Genomic DNA, 353 nt, shown 5'->3' with positions numbered 1-353 from the left:
CTTATTAGTAAAAGACGTCTTCTTGAAGATCTGCACGGCTTTACAGTACTGTCACAGCATGGGTGTTTACCATTGTGACATTAAACCAGAGAACATTCTATTAGATGCTTCCGATAATGTCTACCTATGCGATTTTGGGTTGGCAACGGACTCTAAATACCTGGCACCTAATGTGTGCGTCGGAAGTTTCTACTACATGGCACCAGAGAGAATATTGTACTCTAGCGCTCCTTTAGAAACTGAAACTGCTGTTCTGCCTACAGCTACAAGTGATATCTGGTCCCTAGGTATTATATTGATCAACTTAGTATGCATGAGAAACCCATGGTTGAAGGCTCACCAAGGTGAGGATG

The 353-nt window shown here is 42.5% G+C and overlaps 1 protein-coding gene across 1 annotated transcript; it reads left to right on the top strand.

The window, feature by feature from the left end:
• Positions 1–58: 58 nt before the first annotated feature.
• On the top strand, positions 59–353 carry OGAPHI_003440 (uncharacterized protein; the record flags this gene model as incomplete). Its single annotated transcript, XM_046204415.1, has 1 exon — positions 59–353. A coding segment is annotated over one exon (295 nt), but the record flags the coding sequence as incomplete, so codon positions are not given.

Source organism: Ogataea philodendri, assembly GCF_020536065.1.
Source record: "Ogataea philodendri strain CBS6075 chromosome Unknown scaffold207, whole genome shotgun sequence".
NCBI classification, from domain to species: Eukaryota; Fungi; Ascomycota; class Pichiomycetes; order Pichiales; family Pichiaceae; genus Ogataea; species Ogataea philodendri.
The sequence above is the reverse complement of the archived record's forward strand: the minus strand, read 5'-3'. Positions and strand labels throughout refer to the sequence as shown.